Source organism: Melanostigma gelatinosum, assembly GCF_949748355.1.
Source record: "Melanostigma gelatinosum genome assembly, chromosome: 23".
NCBI classification, from domain to species: Eukaryota; Metazoa; Chordata; class Actinopteri; order Perciformes; family Zoarcidae; genus Melanostigma; species Melanostigma gelatinosum.
In genome coordinates this window covers 12,457,287-12,475,966 of record NC_136656.1, presented here as the reverse complement: position 1 = coordinate 12,475,966, position 18,680 = coordinate 12,457,287, and the positions used below count along the sequence as shown (strand labels likewise).

The 18,680-nt window shown below is 41.1% G+C and overlaps 2 protein-coding genes across 3 annotated transcripts in view; both read left to right on the top strand.

Annotated features, from left to right (window-relative positions):
* tbc1d14 (TBC1 domain family, member 14) overlaps positions 1-9,693 on the top strand; it is a 30,577-nt gene extending 20,884 nt beyond the window's left edge. For both annotated transcript variants that reach the window (XM_079295927.1, XM_079295926.1), the window contains 9 exons: positions 57-174; positions 1,592-1,698; positions 3,165-3,245; positions 3,392-3,480; positions 3,740-3,811; positions 5,405-5,533; positions 6,348-6,457; positions 6,579-6,837; positions 6,926-9,693. In XM_079295927.1, coding sequence (XP_079152053.1) covers positions 57-174; positions 1,592-1,698; positions 3,165-3,245; positions 3,392-3,480; positions 3,740-3,811; positions 5,405-5,533; positions 6,348-6,457; positions 6,579-6,837; positions 6,926-6,982 — 1,022 coding nt within the window. In that variant the 3' untranslated portion in view covers positions 6,983-9,693. The remainder of the gene's footprint in view (positions 1-56; positions 175-1,591; positions 1,699-3,164; positions 3,246-3,391; positions 3,481-3,739; positions 3,812-5,404; positions 5,534-6,347; positions 6,458-6,578; positions 6,838-6,925) is intronic.
* A 1,200-nt stretch (positions 9,694-10,893) lies between these two features.
* Positions 10,894-11,836, top strand: ccl36.1 (chemokine (C-C motif) ligand 36, duplicate 1). Its single transcript, XM_079295188.1, has 3 exons — positions 10,894-11,040; positions 11,116-11,227; positions 11,503-11,836. Exons 1-3 carry the CDS (start codon positions 10,971-10,973, stop codon positions 11,594-11,596), a joined length of 276 nt encoding a protein of 91 aa, XP_079151314.1. The 5' UTR covers positions 10,894-10,970; the 3' UTR covers positions 11,597-11,836.
* Positions 11,837-18,680: the final 6,844 nt, after the last annotated feature.

Sequence of the window (18,680 nt, the reverse complement as noted above, 5' to 3'; positions counted from 1 at the left end):
ATTAACGTTCCCTCTACTTTGTATCTGCCCAACTCTCCCCACACTCCTGTCTGTAGAGTTGAAGGAGGCTCAGAAGAGAAAGAAGCAGCTGGAGGATCGCTGTAAGCTGGAGGAGAGCATCGGCACTGCCGCCCAGATCTGGAACCTGGAGATCTTGCCTAACTGGAGTACAATGTGAGTACAAACGACAACTTGAGTTTAGAATGATGAATATACTGAATACACCTTCACTGTTTGTGGATCGGAGTAGCTAACAAAGCAATATGGAGGGAGACAGGAAGGGATGTGTCGAACCATTTCATCTCTCCCTCGTTGTCCTCCTGATCTAACCGGTGACGGAGATGTGAGTGGAACCAACAGTCTCTTGTAGCTCCGTATAGCGCTGAACTCTAAGCCCGCCCCCTTTTTAGTGGCCCTAACAAATGCAAAGGCTTTAATTTAAACCCCTCTTGTAACTATACACCACTTAAATATTCGGTTTCACCATGAAATACAGTACAGAAGCTAAAGACGCTTTGACTTCAGTTTCTCTGTGACTTTAACTTCTTTGCATGGAGAAGACATTTTCCAGTACGAACACTGCATTGTGCTGAAATTCCCTGAAAAATGTAAAGTTGAAAAACAGCCAGGGATCTTTTGGGATCCACTTCAAGCTTGTCAGTTGCTTAGAAATCAAGTAGAAAACAGAGTTGGAGCATTGATTGTAGTAAACAGACTTTTACCGTTCAGTTTAGTCCTCTTCATTTCAGAGCCGATATAGAAGGCAGAAAGATATAGTATAAGCTGGTATTTGCAAATATTTACAGCAAAAATCCTCCATATCACATAAATTACTCATTGCAAAAACTCTGGTAATGATGGTAAACATGCAGCTTTGTGTTAAAAGTAATGTACTACTGTGGACGGGGGCGACAGCTGAACGTATTATACACACCTTAAAAAATAAATATGACTTTAAGTCCAAACTATCTCCTTAATGCTGACATGGGGTCACTAATTGTCTGTTTTCTTAACAGTGCACCAAATCATTATCACGAGGCTGGTTTTTGGCATTTATTGTGATGTCACAGTTTGCGCCACATCGGGAGCATACACCCAACAGCTGCTGTACACGAGCACTGCAGTGAGAAAAAACGAACGCGTCACATGCAAACATTATGATTCACTGTGAGTTAATTATCATTGACAACACACAACCTGTTTTACAAGCATAACTGCCACACAGTCATTCCAGCCTGTTGATTTGAATTAACATCGGTGTCATACAGTCATGTTGGATTCCATGTCAAAGTTCCACCACTCCTTCATGTGGAACACCTCGGACTAAGTTCAGTGCTTTTTTCCCTTAAAAGTGTGAAATTTGTTGTTTTACCAACTAAGTAAAATATAATGCTAACATAAAGAGTAAAAGATGTTTGGGTTGGTCTTTCTCTGAAGGGAAGTCATTTCCTGGAATAAGTGACTGCAGCAGTGGAGGAACTGACTGCCACCTTGTGGTTCTGATCAATAAATGATCTATGAAACAACTATCAAGCAGCCTCTTGTGTGCTCGACTTTCCTTTCACATTTAACCCACGTTGACCCTCCCCAGGTGCACATCTCGACGAGTGAGAGACCTCTGGTGGCAGGGCCTGCCCCCCAGCGTAAGAGGAAAAGTGTGGAGCCTGGCCGTGGGCAACGAGCTCAACATCACACACGGTACGAGTTCACGCTCCTTTCCAGCATTTACGGCACTTTATTCAGCTGTGCAGGAAAAACACCGACCAATGCGTTGTAAATCACATCACGTGATGCAGTTTAACCAATAAAATAAGGGTATTCTGATACGTTTCCTGACGCCAGTGAGATGTACCCACACACAGGGGGGAGAGACAAGGAAAGACTTTACAGAGCAGAACTCTAATAATGTTAGATGTGACAGTTAAATATTTGTATGATCCCTTCAAAGAATCAAACTGCTAAAAAGACTACAGTCATTAACCTTTACACTAAAAACTGTGTCAAAAATATGCATTTATGCAATAAAAAAAAACACCGTGTAAGATCGCAGTTAACTGATTAACACCTCAGATCTGTTCTGAGAATTGCCACAACCAAACTGACACCAAATGTTGACGCACTGGTTAAAAGGGTGACCAACAACACTGTTCCCACTGGAACTAAATGAAAGTTACTTTTTAGGTCATGGCTTTTACTTGTAATTTATATTAGTTCACACAAACACTCCATTCATCTGCTACTGGCCCTGCCAGTCTGTCAAATTTTAAAACTCAATGTGGCCCCCGAGCCAAAAGGTTTGCCCACCCCTGACCTAGCCTCTAACTTTAACCATCACAACTAAATGCTTAACCCCAACCTAATTCTAACCTCGACATTCAAACTGAGTCTGCACACTCGAACAGGCCTTTGAGGAAGTGAGGACCGGCCAAAATTGGTCCTCGCAAAGATAGATGTACGCCGACACACACACACACACTGCAGGTTCATTCTCCACTTGCTAAAAGAGCACCAACGTCGAGCCGCTCTGCGAGAGCTCCTCAGCACCCCGAGGGCTACTTGCAGATAAGCGCTCGCTGACTGCTGAGCTGGTCCACTCTGCTTCGTACTATTCCGCCTCAGAGAGCAGTGCTATGCGTTGTCGCTCACACACTCGTACAAAGCTCAGTGACGGTACTCCCCCATTTTAAGTAAATTACTGCTGATAATGCTACTACTAGCATTTCTACTATTATTGAAGGGGGCTTATCATGAAATACTCGCTCATGAGAATATACCCCCCCAAGCTCCAATCAGCCAATTGGATGATTGGTGCAGGTGACTCCTCCCACCAGGAACCCCTGTGCAGGAACACAGCCAGCAGAGTGAGCAGGTCGTCACACCCCTCAGTATCAAAGTAACCCAGTGATGGTTGTCTGCACATGCATGGGTATGTTGTTGACTAGCTAGTTCAGCATGCTGTCACTGCTGCCAGTTTGCCAAATGTAAACAAATGTTTGCTGTTTAATTAAAGTAATGAGGGAGATCTCTTTTTTCCTTTAGTCACCTTGAGTGTCACTGCTGCAGAGTAATGTGACGAGCTGGATCCTGTTATCGTTTCTGTCCAGTCATCGTGTCCTCTGCTCGGTCTCATATTGATCATACTGTGCTGCTGTGTGTCCCTGCAGAGCTGTACAGCATCTGTCTGGCCCGGGCCAAAGAGAAGTGGAGGAGCACGCCGGCACATTCCTTAGAGGCCGAACCTGAAGGTAGACACGGAATAGATCAGTTTGTGGCTCTGTCCTATAATCCTGGTCCATCTGGGCTCACTGAAGTGAAGTCTCTGGGATGTCAGATTAGAGGTTGTACTATACACGTTTTAGGACGTTTTGTAAAGTATTGTTCTGTCTTCCAGATCCTGGTTCGTCGGATCGGGAGTCGAGTCTGGAGCTGATCAAGCTGGACATCTCAAGAACCTTCCCCCATCTGTGTATCTTCCAGCAGGTCAGTGAGAGAAGCCCCCCCCCCCCCCCCCCCCCACACACAAAATACATAGTTTTATTGTATCAAAACACTTTGTTGTTATTGAGAAAATGTCTCGTTCAGCTTTTTTGTTCTATTTAATACAATGTTGCCCTGGTAACCTTTGCAAGAACTAAGGGAAACTCTGAGACATTGCTCCGATAATATTGTATCACAGTAGTGTGTGTGTGTGTGTGCCCTGTTTGTTCATTGTCTTCATTATTTCTCTGTCAATCGTCAGGGCGGGCCATATCATGATGTGCTGCACAGCATTCTGGGAGCATACACTTGTTACCGGCCAGACGTTGGCTACGTAAGTCACACACACCAAACATAGCATGACATCCTGCTGTGATACTGAAGCATGTTTTATACTTTTGATTCACACTTTAATATATTGTACAGTATTCTACTCGTATGTTAAGATGGTTTAAAAATGACACGGCACAGACCTGGATCTCCCACGCAACACCTACGTTGTCTATTATTATCTTTCATAAGCAACGTTTGTATGAGCTGCATGTTCCGGTTTCCACTGACTGTGAGCTGTCATTAAATTGTCATATTCACGTGTTAATGTACATTTATTGCATACAACTAAGACTTAAAGGTATCATTTTAAACTTAAAATGTTTAATTTTTTGTCGCATTGTCTTTTTACGATCACTGACGAATATATTTTTGATATATTTGACACATTTCTTTCTATGAGTGCGGGGGTTGTAAACATAAACGGGAGGAGCTAACATGGCTAACAACAGTCCACCATGTCCCCTGGACATGTGATTAAATCTGATGGAATACCAACATCCAGCTTTATTAATCACTAATGTCAAATATAAGATCCCATAAATAATGTTCGTGCTACATTCACTACATGATCAAAATACTTCATTCACTCAATAATATTTGTATGTCATTTATTGGTATATTTTACTCATGTTATTTTGGGTATTTTACAAATTTTCAGCTATCTTTTGGACATGTTTAAAATATTTTGTAGATGTTTTTCACGACAAATTTTCACAAATCTTACTAATTATTTTCTGAGATTTTTCAGAAATTTCTCACAATTTTGTACGTATTTTACTGATATTTTCCACAAAAACGTTTCACATTTGTTCACATCGTTTTTCCGTAATTCTGTTCTAACTACGATTAGTATTGATGAATGAATACATTAGGTATTGACTGGTATCGGCATCAACAGAAACAAACCACACGCCCTGGATTCAACGAGAGCAATGTGTAAAATAAGGCCAGTGACCGATGCATAGTGAGGGGTTGTGGTCAGTTTCTCTGAAGTTCCACATTACACATAATCGTCCAGTGTGACCTCTCCAATTAGAGCTGGATGTTCTTTGATGCCGTGCTCTTATAATGAAGTCGTGTTTGCACTTGTGTTGTTCTTCAAAGCCACACTGTGCTTGAAGATGGTGCGGTTTGCCTCGCTGTTCCTAACTGCAGTCCCACGCTGTGTGCTTTGGTAGAAATGACTGCGACTTCCTGCACTGACCCCAACCCCTGTGCTGCAACACACACACACACACACACAATCTATGCATTCACCTCAGTGCAGCTGTTTCTGTTTTGTTCTTTGCATTTGTCTGCATCAGCATTTTATCTGTTTCCATCTTAAATATCCAGACTGAAGCTCAGCTGTCTATGGTTATATTAGTTTGAAATGTGATTAGATTTAGGGCTCAGCACAGAAGTCACCTCTTGCAGGTGTTGACTTGCCGCCGGTGTTTTTGTTCTCTGCCCTCGCATTCAGAGATGGAAAGTATACGTTTCATTATAACACCTTTTTTTTTTTTTTTTTTGAATGCTTGCAAGACCACTGTTGGACCACAGTTCTTTTCTACTTTGTGTTTGCCTGTGCGTGTGCGCGTGCGTGTGTGTGTAGGTGCAGGGGATGTCGTTCATCGCAGCAGTGCTGATCCTGAACCTTGACACTGCTGACGCCTTCATAGCTTTTGCCAACCTGCTCAACAAGCCCTGTCAGATGGCCTTCTTCAGAGTCGACCACAGCCTTGTCAGTACACACATATACACACACTTCCAGATATCCACCATCAAAACGTGCACAGAAAATCAACATACAATGCATGACACACTGCACACAGGCTATTTAGAATCTTTACAGCCTGTTGCTTGTACTGTTCGTATTTGTGGACACACACACACACACACACACACACACACACACACACACTTAGGTATTCAAACGCCACCTTTTTACACAGATGTCCAATAAGTGTTGATGGTAAATGGACTCGACTGAAGCAGTAAATTCCTCAGTGCTTCATATTGACCCAGAAATCTGAGTTCTCAGAAAATGTCCTCCTAAAGTAAGAGAAGAGAGGACGTTCTGGACGAGGATACGTTTCACAGTTTATTGGCGGAGTCTGATATTAAGCCGTATGTGTTGGAGTCAGTTTCTGTCTGAAGAAATGCAGCAGGGAGAGGCTGAGGCTGCGTTGGCCAACCAAGAAGATCTGGCCACATCTGAAGCTAACACGCAATGCATGCTGGTACGTGTAGGCACTGCCGGCACGGCTCAGCGAGCAGCAAGAGAACACAATTTATTGATTCAATGAACTACATTTACCATCAACACCGATTACATATAGAATGTGGTGAATTTTTCTTTTAACTGACGCATCATTTTAACATTCACATTTAAGTTTTAAAGAAATTACTCAGAATGCTGACTGCAGTATCCAGTAAAGCATTGTAAGGGACGGCAGCATTAAAGCACTTCTACAGACGACTCACCTCGCTGCTCATTGGACACCACCTGTTTATTTTGTGTCACTCTGAGACCAGCTTCCCCTCTCTCTCTACAGATGTTGACTTACTTTGCGGCATTTGAAGTGTTCTTTGAAGAAAACCTACCAAAGCTCTTTGCACATTTCCAGAAAAACAGCTTGACGCCCGATATTTATTTAATCGACTGGTGAGTGTCAACCGTTTCCGCCTCATTTCTGCGGCTGATGAGGCTCAGTTCAGACATGTATTCGTGTTTCCCGTCACTTTTAATTGAATTACTGTGTTACCTTATTCTCGTCTCCCTCCAGGATCTTCACGCTGTACAGCAAGTCCCTGCCGTTGGACCTGGCGTGTCGGGTGTGGGACGTGTTCTGCAGAGACGACGAGGAGTTCCTGTTCCGCACGGGGCTGGGCCTGCTGCGTCTCTACCAGGACGTCCTGACCACCATGGACTTCATCCACATGGCTCAGTTCCTCACCCGCCTGCCCGACCTCATCCCCGCCGAGCAGCTCTTCCAGCACATCGCCGCAATTCACATGACTAGCCGCAACAGGAAGTGGGCGCAGGTAGGACGACGCAGCTTTTCCATTTTAGGGTTTTTAGGTTCGTTTTTCTTCATTTAAAAAAAAACCGTACCTCCCTCCATCTCCTCAGGTCCTGCAGACGTTACAGAAAGATCCGGAGCGAGGCAGCCCGGTGCTGAGGCGCTGAGCCGTCACACGTTACTGGACTCAACCAGTCGTCTCCTCCAGCCCTCGATGGGGGGAAACTGGACCCTCAACAGGCCACATAGACCCTAAGAAAGACCTTTTAAGCTCAGCGGAACTTATCCGGTTGTAGCCGCTGTGATAAACCTCTTCCCCTAGAGCCGCATCACTGCTCCAACTGGAACCAGGACTCTAGAGGGGGGTTTATCAGTGACGATGAGGGCGGGGTGTGGAAAAGAATACGAGGCCTTATTTATCTCCCACCGCCCCTCCTCTGCTGAGAGGCAGCAGAGGCTGTAGAATGTATCACACACTCCCAGGCGGATCCAGGTCTGCATAGACCAGAGGAACTCTTAGATCTGAAGTCAACACTCTTTCTAGCTACAGTTCCACTTGTCTCTTCTTTAAATGTGGCTATTTCTGTGACAAAAACAAAAGTCCATATGTGACTCCAATCTCGATAAGTTCCGGTCAGGGAAAGGGAGAGTAAAGTCTTCAAATGAGTCTCAGACAGTGTTGAATTGTGTGACGTGGAACTCCAGCTGGTGTCTTTGTGTCTCAATCTTTGTTTCTGCACTTTTTTTTCCCACTCAAAACTTAAGTCATTCCTTTAGTTTGATTTTGTCCTCTGTGTGCATTTCATTTGTGTTTCTTCATTTTGTTTCCTGATCCATTCCATGAAGTCAACTCTTGGCTCTCTTAGCTAAAGAACCATGAAATGCACATAACTCTGTCTCTGAGAGCGCCGCGTGGTTACATTTGCTTTTAAGAGGTCATGAGCTGCTGGTAAAATGACTTTTACGGTTTATTTATGCCAATGAAACTGGAGTAAAGCAAAGCGTCAGACACTGACTTCCCTAAATGTTAGAGGTACATTTCAGTCTGTTGGTGTGATGTTTTTAAAATGTATTTATTTAATATTTATCAAAAGGACACAAGTGAAGGGTTGTTGCTGAGCCTGTCTTGATGACGTCAATAGTAGTCGACATGCACTGTAGGCGCTCTGATCCGAGGGCCTCGACACTGCAACTTGATAATCGGCCGTAGGGAGCTGCGCTCCTTCTGTCTGTATCTGTGGTCGAGCGTTACCTGTGTTTGTTTTTTTACAGAATCAGTCCGACTGGTTGTTCCGCCTCGCAAATGGCCAATTTTTCCCTTTTTATTAGCGTTTCTCTTCACGTTTTTGCTGCCTCTAACTCGAGCACAGGAGACGGTTCCACAGGTGTAAGCGGGGGGCTAGTCCGTCTGTTTGGATCACAGATTATTGCTTCCTGTCATGGAGACCGTTCACACACCGTGGTTAATGTGTCGCTTCGTCCTGACCAGCAGTGGGCGGGGCCAGTATCGACATCACTGTTGCTTGAGGTTTTATCACCAGCATTGTTTTGATGAGTTAACACAGACAGTTTGTTCTTCTTGATAATCAGCTAAGAACAAGTGAAGAGCTATCTTACTGTTGATTACGATGGCCCATTGTAGGTAAAGGAAACGAAATTACTGGATTACTAAGATTAAATATGTAAATTTATGGGGAAAACACTGATATTGTCTGAGTTTAAAGTGGTTAATCTACAAGAAAAAAAATTTCTTTAAATTAGGCTCGGCCGTTAATGTCTCTTCAGAGTCTGGATGCTTATGGTCATGTGGTGATTCTGGGCTAAAAGCAGGAGTATTCAATGGCAAAGTATAATTCCATTGGGTCATTTACTTCAGGCATAATATGAGACGAGCGGCAGAGTCTGATTCATTGACACAGGGAAAAAAGTTTTTGTTCTGGTCATGACTTTTTTCTCAGAAATGTAACACTATCCTGTTTTTTTTTTTTCTTCAAATATGACCACCCCAAGTTTTTTTTTTTTTTTAACCTAAAATGGCCCTAAGAAGCCACCGTAGTTGAGCCCATAGGGGAATGTTAAATATCTTTTTTTGTTTGTGAGTTGCCCATTTTGCACACCCTGTGAATGAGATAAAAGTTGAGAAGTGCAGACAGTGACTGTCCTGTTATTGGCTGTGAAGCTGATCTGGTGTACGGAGGACTTTACTTCCCCTTGTGTCCTGTGTTATCAGTGCTGCATAGACCTGCTGTCCCCACTGAGACAAGAACAAACGCTCTTAAGGGCCTGGACCACAGATTAAGTACACCACATGTTTAAAAACAAAACAATACAGGAAGCGCCTTGAATCATCAGCTTGTTTGGGTGTTTGCATCAGCACAGAACACTTTCATTGCACCACACACACACGCACACAGTCTTCCTGTGTGGTGACAAACCGCAGGACTGCAATAAGCTTTTTGCACATACACGTAGGCCTTTGAGTTGTGCCTCGCCTCATCACTTCATGTCATCACTCGCAGGTTTAAACGGGTTGTCCGCTTTTCATCCTTTTAATTTTAGTGTTCTTTTTGTGCTTAAGTAGTGACGTTGAAGTGTGTGTGTGTGCGTATTAAGTGGTGTTTGCAGAAAGGTCTGTTAGTTATAGTTGTTACATTAAAGGCTGGGCCCCCCAGCTCTACCTACTTCATCACAAAAACACACAACACTGTATGAGCCACTGTGGCCAGAAAGCAAGTTTAATCCAATTTGAATAAAACGTGTAATATGCTGATATGCATTGGCGTCTGTTTTGCATTGCTTTTTTTCCCCCACAAGAGACGTGTTGTTCTGTTGAGGACTGATGGACGTACATGGAGACAGCGGAGTTACCATGCAACTTAATCTCACTTGAACTGTATATGAACAGTGGTTTTATTAAAATAAAGAGATGTACATATTCAACCAGGAGCAGTGTGTCTTAACTTATTTGAAACATTTTACTTCCCTCGACAGCTTTATTTGGGTGTTCTTGACTGATAAACAGTTATGCACTTTATATGTATATAGGGCTTTTATTTTGAAAGGTCAGAGCAGAAGGGTTGTATCTGGTCTGATGTTTCAATTCAGACTAAAGAGCTGTGTTGTTAAAGGTTACATTACATTTTGAATATGTCCATTTCATAACATAGTTGATGCCTTTATTCACGGTGCGGAAGCTCAGAATAATCTGCCTTGTGCTGATGAATCATGTTACATAAAGTAATACCTCATGACAAACTACAGAAAAAATATAATGTGCCAATTAATAGCAGGAAAGAAACGTCCTCGTGTAATGAAACATAAATATTGATGAGCTCAACTTTAATAGTCTTGTTGCAGCATTGCATTCTGGTCTATTGGGGCTTTTTCAATTGCTCTTTGATTCTTAGCGAGTGACTGTTCACCATTTTTACACATTCAGCAAGTTGTAGTATGGAAAATTAAGAATCCAGTGACACAGCTATGCAAGTTGTACGCGATGGTTGTAAGTCTACTCACAGAAAGGACTCTTCAACACATTTAGCTGTTCTTAGATTGATCTCTTTGAGCATTGGGGGGCGGGTGGTGGTATTTGCAGAAGAGAAAATTGTTAATGTTAAAATCTTTTGAGCACCTAAAGAACCTTTCATCCATGATGGCATAACAGTTGAGATTTAAAGTGCATATTTGTTAAATTGACAGACTTGAATTCTCATTTGGCCAGTTACTAGCATCTACTAGCATACTAAATGGGATAAAAAGAAAGAAATTACACCAAATGCAAAAACATATCACCAATATTTAATTCCAGTGTCTTATTAGGTATTTTATTTCATACAGATTTAAGAGTTGTTAGGGGCTGTTGGGGTTTTTATCTTAACTTTGAGCTACATCTCCGGGCTAACCACAACTGCATTTCCTGTAATCTACCTCAACCTTTTGAAAAAGTGAGTGGAACGTTTCTGTCACATGCAACTTTAGTCTCCGTGAAACCACAGCTGCCCTCCCTCCACACTAGTGACACCTTTTAGAAGAAAAAAGAGAAAACTCCCCTTCGATCTTGATAAACCCAACAACGCACCACCTTGTATTTAGAAGCCCTTCACTGAAGATAAAGAGCAGCTGTGGTTTTAATCTCCATCTTCACATCGAGTCACCATGAGGACCACTCGCATCCTTCTGCTCAGCATCCTGGGATATGCGCTGATCGCCTCTGTGATCTGCAGCAGTAAGATAACCTTAGATTTATCATTCAAACACATTGTGTGTGACTGATAATACATCACTTCATTATTTCCTTCAGATGGAACCGGCCCTGACAACTGCTGCTTCACTCCTTACCCGAGAAGACTGAACAAAAGACTCATCAGCTCATATTACATGACTGATCACCGATGCCCCAAGACTGCAGCCATGTAAGTTTACTGTATCCTTATGTTTTGTATAATACAATGAACCTTGATAAGTAGAATGAGTTGTTATAGTGACTATTACCGGTACTTTTTTAATTAATTTAAATTTTCTCTCAGATGTCTGTATATTGCATTTAATCTTTTTAACATTTAATTTGTGATAATAAATCATACTTTTGGTCCACATTTCCTACTTTCTATTTGGTTTCCTTCTTGTCTTTATTATTTGTCTCAATTTTCAACCATTATAATGTAATTTATTGATCTATTTATTTCAGTGTGATTACGAAAAAGGGTCGTCGCATCTGTGTGGATCCAACCCTCACCTGGGTTGTGGGCATCATGAAAAGTGTGGACGAAGGCACCTTTTGAACCAGCTGCCGGCTCGCCCTCCTTCAAAGATGCTGCGGCTTTCGATGCTTCATCTTATCGTATACTATGAAATGCATGTTACGATCAAAATGTTGATTTTGCCTCCAGATGGAGTCATTTTGAGCTTGTATTGGCACACTGACCAACTTATCCTGTGTTTTTCTTATTTCTTTTGGATGCTTTGTAATACCCACATCATACAGTATCAACCTCATATAAATACAGTCAATCTTAAAGCTTTGCCTTGTCTTCTTAATTCCTTTTTTTTCTCTATAAAAAATGAAAACAGCAGTGACTTCACGGGTCGAACGATATTTGATAAAAATATGGGAGAAATTATATATTGGAAATTATAAATACAAATAAAATAAGTTATTATAATTAAGAATTATTATTTAAAATAATGATTGTATTTTTGAAAAAACAACTAAGTAGTAATAACGAAAAAATAATAAATAAATGATAAGCGGGGGTTGTTAATCAACAAATCACCACAAAGAAGAATATCACATCAAGAATGTGAATATTAAAAGTGAAATGATGCTAAAATCATACAGCTAAAACAACAATATACACATGGGCAGACAAGACTTAAATGTGTTTGAAGACTTGATTTAAAAGCGGAGATGGTGCAGACCAAATATTAACTCAACTGTTCCCATGCCTCAGCACATCGAAGATATCTTGTGGGAAAATGAAATTTCACCATCTGGTACCTATCTGTGTAAAGTCTTACATATGCAACAAGTATGATTTTAAAATGGATTTCAGCCTTTGCAAAGGCGCTAAACCCCGGGTGCTGTGGGAAGAGGCCCACTGTTCATCTGTATGTTAGAGCAGGAAGGCGTGGTTTAATCTAACGGAGCAGCGTAAATCCACTCTTTAAACTCTGTGTTTGGTCTCTTCCAACTCCTCAGAAAAATAGGCCTATCTGGCTCATAGCTGCTAAAGGCTCCACTAAGTTCACCAGCTAGTCTCCAACCGTGTCTATGTACTGTTTGCTGCTGAAGAGGTTTACAGTGGATTTTTAGAGCGCTGAAACATCTGCAGCATTACAAGACCGGTGAAAGTGAACCAGAGCAGTAAAGTTGTGGGCCGGACAGCCAAAAATGAGCTGAAACTCAAAACTATGTAGATTAAAGGTGTATCACTAGAGAGCATAGAGAGTTATGTAGAGATTTGGAAGAGAAGGGTGATACCACTTCTCTGCTATCTGTATGGTATGAAGCTACAGCTGGCATCCAGTTAGCTTAGCACAAAGACTGGAAACAGGGGCTAGCTCCACCCAAGTCTAAAAACGGTCTTTCTTAACCCTACGTAAGATTACAAATTGTCGGTTTTACATTTTGTTTTTGTACAGATAAAACAAAACCAGATAAAAGAGTTATCTTTAGGTGTTTTGGCAAGGCAAGGCAAGTTTATTTGTATAGCACATTTCAACAACAAGGTAATTCAAAGTGCTTCACATAAAACCATTAAAAGCATCAAAACATAAGGCAAAAGAAAAGGAGATTTAAAAACAATTAAAGAAACAGTGTAGGGGCAGATGAACTATGATACTTTGGAACAGAGCCAGGCTAGCTAGCCGGGGTTTCCCTGTTTCCAGTCTTTGTGCTAAGCTAAGCTAATATGCTGCTTGCTCCAGCTACATTATGGAGAGTGGTATTGATCTTTTCATACAACTCCTTTTAAGAAAATTGATAAGCATAAGTTAATGGTGCTGTCCTTAATAGGATCTTGGAATTATGCTAAATACAGGTGTTTGATACGGTAGCCTATGCTAACGTTACTTTCTAACGCTAACATTACTTGTTTGTTCAGTGTAACAACTGCCTACACTGCAAAGCAACCCAAAAAAAGGTAGACGGACTTCTCAAGAGGAGACTTAACAATATCAGCAAAGTGTTTCAGCGATGGAGAGAAACATATTGCTCATAGTTTAGATCCTTCTGACCGCAGCCAAAGGCCAGCTCATGGCTGCAGCTATGGTTAGCAGAAAGGTAAACCGGCTGTGCCGATGTTGTAGATAGCTGGAGCCTTGAATCCCAGTACGTCATCCCAAGATGCATGACAAAGACAACAGGCCGGTTGTTCTCATAGAATTGCCGCTATGTAAGGGCATCAGGGATGATTGAAATGAATGACTAATATTCATACAGGTTGCTGTATAAAGGATGATTACAAACTTATACATTCTTGACAAATTGACATTGAAGGTTTCTTTCAGTTAAAATATGGGGTTTTGTACAGTAGAATATCATATGCATAGAGGATTATTTGATGTTGAAGGTTTGAATTGTACTGTTATGCTGTATAGCTGAAGCACGTGGTGCTGATTACAGGCTAACCTATGGTACAGGTGAGAAATAAACAGATTTGTTTTACATTGTTGCCAAATAATGTGTTGTCATTCCCTGTCTCACCATTTTGAAAATACTGTGTTTTAAATGTTTTTGGGTTGCACAATTCTGTTGATTAATATTGTACTCAAACTGGCATTCACATCTAAGCATCTGTTTTCCAATAAATGTTATTTTAGTCACCATTATATTATTTCTGTCATATATTATTCTTAAAATTAATGCATTTTAGCAAGAAAATAGCAAAACATCAAAGTGCACACATTGTCAGTTTGTCACATAATGCTACCCTGTGCTGCTAGAGTGTGCCACATTAAAAATTCTGTCTTTAGTTTTATGTAGTTTTGATTATGCTGCCACCTTCTGGTACAGCAGTTCTCCAGAACTCATGAAAATGATCTTCAGAATGCTCAAAACAAGCCGATTACCTCCCTCTACACACATTAAACATTTACATTTTTTTTAAATCTCAATTTTCTTACAGTGTAAATTAGAATGAATCAAACTAAGTCTCACTTAAAGTAGATTGTAGGAACGAGAAGAGGTCTGCCATTATATTCAAGTGCCTGTGACTGCCAGGGCAGTTCATTTAGACCTTCTTTCTGATGCCATTCCTGAGATTCATTGGCCAAGGCACCAAGGTTGAAACTGGGGGCCATGCACACAACCTTGAGTGCTCTCCATGAATCATGCACAGTATTCCGCTTTTAGCTGAGTTCATCCTGAGGCCAGAGGTTTGGAAAATAATTTCAGGACTTTTAGAATTTTTAAGTCATGGCTAAAATAAAGACTATTCTTTCCTTTTGAGATGAACTCAACGTTGGCACAACATTCGCCTTGGCACCAATCAACCAAGCCAAATTCCTTGTATGTGCAAACGTACTTGGCAATAAACCGATTCTGATTCTGGGTGGTAAATGGGTTTAGCATTTTGGTATCCAGCATAAGGTCACACTGGACAGCCATATCTTAATCATCTGGTAAATACAAATCTGGGAGAGGTGACCCTCTGATAAGAAAACATTACTGTTGGTATCATTGTAAAATGTTTCTGAAGTGACCGAAACCAACGTAATGAAGAGTCTCTTTTAAAAAAAAGCCTCTTCTAGAGTACAAAAGGTATTTTGAAAGAGAATTAGGGTCTTCATTAACAAATTATTAGTAATCAAATACATCTAAAAACGGCAAAAAAGATCAGAAGTGTGCAGATTTTAAATAAATCCTGATTGTTCCATCAAGATGATGTCATTTAAGCAAATGTTTAATCTCTTGGCATATAGAGGTTTACAATTTATAATACGAGTTTATAAATGATATAGGCGCCAATTATCTAATTGAAGGTAGGTTTGAAGGTAAAGGTAACAAAGCTGTCTATGAATACTTTGGCAGTGTTTGAGTTTAGCAGCACAGATGATATTTTGGTAAAACACAGAACTTTCATAAACTCATCCCCAAATTCAAATAATTCAAAAGAATTGCATATTTCATTGTATTATAAACTTTGCAGATAACAAGGAACAAATCAACAACATAAATCACAAATAACACTGATTGTGTTTCACTCACCTTATTTAACCCATCAAAATAAATCGTTATAAATTCATTGCGTACGTTTGTTTTTGCAATAGACTGAAATTAGGGGTTAGAAACGAAAGGCTACCACTAAAACAGTCTCTGTATGACGCCATTGCTGCGCGACGGACTTGTTGGTAGTTCACATGAGCAGCAGGGCCGAGATCCTTCTTGTGGCACGCGTCAGTCTGTGGCACGCAGCGTCACACAGCGTCCCTCTCTGTCTCTCAGCGTCCCTCTCTGTCACTCAGCGTCCCTCTCTGTCACTCAGCGTCCCTCTCTGTCAGTTCAGCGGAAAGATTCAGCTGTGGCACGCGAGCATAGTTCGGCAATTGTCAAGAAGCTGCGGAGCTGAGGGGGCGGAGCCACATTTCCTGAGACATTTCCTGAGAACACCCGTTGTTGTTACGACAGATCAGCTTCCATAAATCATTTTTATGATTTTAGTTGAGTCACAGGAGCCCCCTGTTCTCTGTATGCATCCTTAGAGTAAGTACGTTGTACTTTTTTGTTTCTCATTCATTTTATTTCAGTATGATTTAGCTGGTTTTGCAACAAAATGGAACATAATACACTTTCTAAATTATTACTTTTATAGTCACTTACAACAATCGGCTACAATAATGAAAATAAATCATCCGTTTTAGAATCATTTAAAAGTATATATTAAAATTAAGACATAAAATGTCCAATCCAAAAATACATGTTTGAAAATATCTTCACTCTTCCTCTGCTTATATGTATATGTATGTCAGTAAGACATATGTTAACTGTTAACAGTTTACAGCATACTTAAATAAATATAAATAAATACAAAACACACGCACACTTTGTACACACACTGCAGCAATTCTTTTGCAGGAATATGAGCATATTTTCCCCCTCTGGCAAAATACAACACGTCTCATGCCTTATTTTATTTTACCAGTTGGTGGCGGTAATGCGCCAATTCGTTTGCCAACCGCCAGTACACCAAAAGGGAGGAGAAGAAGAAGCTTTCCCGTGCCTGTGTTGTTGTGCTCATGAGCGACAGCGCTACGTACCCCGTTGTAATAATACTATGAGTGAGGAGCGGAGGACCCAGTCCTGCTGCCAGGACGGAGTCATCAGGGTAGTGTAAAAAAAGTATTTCAATCTGCACAGGAAGACAGAGGGTTACGCAGAGTAACAGAGCGTGAAGCAGTGTGACGGAGCTTGAAGCAAGGTGACGGAGCGGGACGCTGGGTGACCGAGCGGGACGCAGGGTGACCGAGCGGGACGCAGGGTGACCGAGCGGGACGCAGGGTGACCGAGCGGGACGCAGGGTGACCGAGCGGGACGCAGGGTGACCGAGCGGGACGCAGAGTGACCGAGCGTGACTCAGGGTGACAGATATTTGATGTTGATGGTTAATTTGCAACCAAGTTGTATACATCATGTATTTACTTGTTATTTGTATGTAATAGAAAAGTGAGCATGTGTACTTCATGAAGCAATAAATAATGACAATTGAAAAATATAGAGAGATGTTTGGTTCATTCTTTTCAAACACTAAGCCTAATTTACCTGAGTCATTGATTTAATTGTCACACTTAAATCCTGAATTGACTGGTGAAACAGAAGAAGTTAAAGGCCAAGATGAGAAGATATAATGTTGGTCAAATACTGTGGTCCAAATTCAATTTATTCAGTTGTATTGGCATTGAGATATAGAAAGTTTGACTCTAGAATATTCAAACAATTCCGAATCTCACAAGACAAGAGCAAAAACAAGATGAATGTGTTCTCCTTTCTTCGTTGCTGTCATGTTAACTGTCTTGTGACTGCTAAGATTGATCTCTGGAGCTGTAGGTGGAGGCAGACTGTCAGAAGTCTTACTATTTTGAAAATGTATCACTGATTGTGTTACTATGGTAACTGAAGCAAGGTCTACTGGAGGCTGTTTAATAATAGAGTGCAGTGATGAGATTAACGTGTTATACATTCATAATATCAGCAATTTCCTGCCACGTTTTTAATATTTTGTGATCCTATATTGAACGTAATTTTCTTTTCTTTCTCGGAACTGAATCACGCCGCTCGTAGATGAAAAGCAATACGTGTTTGGGATCGTGTTATAAAACGTGTTAAAGGGAACGATCTACGTGGATAACCTGTGGATACGTATAGTAGGTCGAAGTAATCAGCATACTTTTAGGAGAAAGGAAGTTGATTGACTGACTTGTACGAAGGAAATGGATCAATAAAACACGTATTGCTTCTTCTTCTCCTCCCTTTTGGTGTACTGGCGGTTGGCAAACGAATTGGCGCATTACCGCCACCAACTGGTAAAATAAAATAAGGCATGAGACGTGTTGTATTTTGCCAGAGGGGGAAAATATGCTCATATTCCTGCAAAAGAATTGCTGCAGTGTGTGTACAAAGTGTGCGTGTGTTTTGTATTTATTTATATTTATTTAAGTATGCTGTAAACTGTTAACAGTTAACATATGTCCTACTGACATACATATACATATAAGCAGAGGAAGAGTGAAGATATTTTCAAACATGTATTTTTGGATTGGACATTTTATGTCTTAATTTTAATATATACTTTTAAATGATTCTAAAACGGATGATTTATTTTCATTATTGTAGCCGATTGTTGTAAGTGACTATAAAAGTAATAATTTAGAAAGTGTATTATGTTCCATTTTGTTGCAAAACCAGCTAAATCATACTGAAATAAAATGAATGAGAAACAAAAAAGTACAACGTACTTACTCTAAGGATGCATACAGAGAACAGGGGGCTCCTGTGACTCAACTAAAATCATAAAAATGATTTATGGAAGCTGATCTGTCGTAACAACAACGGGTGTTCTCAGGAAATGTCTCAGGAAATGTGGCTCCGCCCCCTCAGCTCCGCAGCTTCTTGACAATTGCCGAACTATGCTCGCGTGCCACAGCTGAATCTTTCCGCTGAACTGACAGAGAGGGACGCTGAGTGACAGAGAGGGACGCTGAGTGACAGAGAGGGACGCTGAGAGACAGAGAGGGACGCTGTGTGACGCTGCGTGCCACAGACTGACGCTGAGTGACGCAGAGGTGCCAGTGCCACAAGAAGGATCTCGCTGTCTCTCCACATGAGAGCGAACAATCTGCAGTGATCCGGCTCACCTCATCCCTCGTTTC